This window comes from Olea europaea, chromosome 12 (genome assembly GCF_002742605.1).
Source record: "Olea europaea var. sylvestris chromosome 12, O_europaea_v1, whole genome shotgun sequence".
Taxonomy (NCBI): Eukaryota; Viridiplantae; Streptophyta; class Magnoliopsida; order Lamiales; family Oleaceae; genus Olea; species Olea europaea.
The window spans coordinates 2009573-2011418 of record NC_036248.1 but is presented as its reverse complement, the minus strand read 5'-3'; the positions used below and the strand labels follow the sequence as shown (position 1 = coordinate 2011418).

General features: G+C 38.0%; 1 protein-coding gene across 1 annotated transcript; it reads right to left on the bottom strand.

Moving 5' to 3' along the window:
- Positions 1-318: 318 nt before the first annotated feature.
- Positions 319-1788, bottom strand: LOC111406410 (homeobox-leucine zipper protein GLABRA 2-like; the record flags this gene model as incomplete). The annotated part of the gene is made up of 4 exons (XM_023035843.1): positions 319-839; positions 937-1023; positions 1221-1492; positions 1572-1788. Coding segments are annotated over 4 exons (954 nt in total), but the record flags the coding sequence as incomplete, so codon positions are not given.
- Between the last annotated feature and the right edge of the window lie 58 nt (positions 1789-1846).

Sequence of the window (1846 nt, the reverse complement as noted above, 5' to 3'; positions counted from 1 at the left end):
AGTATTGAAACCCAATTTGAGAAAAATACAAATAAAATTTAAATTTCAATAATTTTTTCACTTGAAAGTAAAAGTAACAAATAAATAATTTATCCAAGAACTTATGAAAATTTCTTTTTGTTACTTTTAAGAAAATGTAAAGCTGCTTTAAAGTACGACGAAACGTGCTACACTAGCAACCAACATGATCTTCGATTGCACAAATCTAAGAGATGTCCTTTCAATGCATAGACCTTAGAGTCAAGAAGCTACGGCAGTGTTATAAGGACGAGGTTCATTCGAGAAAAATGGTTGATAAATTATTTATCCACTACAATGTACTTGAAACATCAGTTTTATTCTTTTATTGCCATGACATTAACAAATTGAAAGTCCACCAAGGAAAAGATTGTTGAAACTGTATAATTTGATCCTATACTTTCTATCTGCTATGCCTGGACTATCGTTTAAGAACAAATTCATCATTCTTCACACTGCAAAAATTTCTTTATGCTCTGCAATGTGCATGATATAAGGGTGTTAACTGAATCTACGGATTCCATAGAAAGTTTTGCTGTTGGAGAATTGCTAGTTAGGATTTGAAATGCAATAGTGAGCAATGATCCTCCTTCTGTGCTCTTTTCCTCTGGCTTAGAAGTGATAACCAAGGATCGAGATTCGATCCCATCAGGAAGCACAGAAAAACCTGAAGATAAAAGAGCAATGTCACTTGAATCACAACCCGTTATCACAGATTGCATGCCGTTGATGTCCACAGGAGCATAGACGACCATAGATTCGTATGCATTTGTGCAGCTGTCTTGGAGTATCCACATATTCTGGTCTTTCGTCTTCATCGCCTGAATCCATGACGTAAAACTCAAATCAGGACACAACATTTTAGCATATTAAGGTCTGAGTTACTATGATGTTTTGCTAGGAGAAGTCAGAACTCACTTGGATAGTAACTGCATTTCCTCTGTCCTGCCCTTTAGCCAAGTTTACAATGCATTGCACCGGACTTCCATTCGACATGATGTCCCACTAAAATTCGTACAAAGGAATTCAAGAAAACTCAATTATATCTGACTAATGAAGAAGGTGAAGTTACAGTCTAATTATTTGCTGCCTAGGCTACTATGTTAGTTCTTCGGCTGTTCAAACTAATGGATATGGATTGAATGATTAAATTGAAACCTTTTAACCTTGAAGGAACGGGAACTTAAGGTGAACTTACAAACCTCATTACGATGGTTTTCGTCTCGTAAGAAGTCGAACAAGATGTGGTGAGAGACGGGCAACCATACGGAAGAAACTGCACACAAGATCACCCCGGGAGGTTCTCCGGGATCGTTTATATTTTTCCTTGAAGCCACCCTTATATCATCACCAGTTTTACTAGGAATCTTGCTCCATGTATTGTAGCTAGATGCACCAAGCGCTCGACAGAAACTCCAAGTCATTCTTTGTGCCAATTTCAGTATACTTTTCCTTCCAGCACTTGTGGGAATTCCTGCAAAGATTCATACGTAAAATTCTGCTAAAATTGGACAAAATTGAAAATAAAAAACAGTGCATTTTAAGATTATTACCGCTTGAATCCTTTATGGGAACATTTGTTGCCATGAAGAACACGAGTCTCTCACATTGTTGTTGTAGTGTTGCGATCCAGTGCTTTGCACCGAATGCCAGACCGCTGCTAACGGTTGTCCGATACAGGGAATGAACAGAGTTTTTCTGGCACTCTAGGTGTTCGACCCAAGTCACCTGGAAAAAAACCAATCGAAGAGTAAGCAATCTACAGACGTGTTATAGGATTGTACGAAGCCTCATTATACTATGAACTCCACTTGGTGTAGGGGTTTTA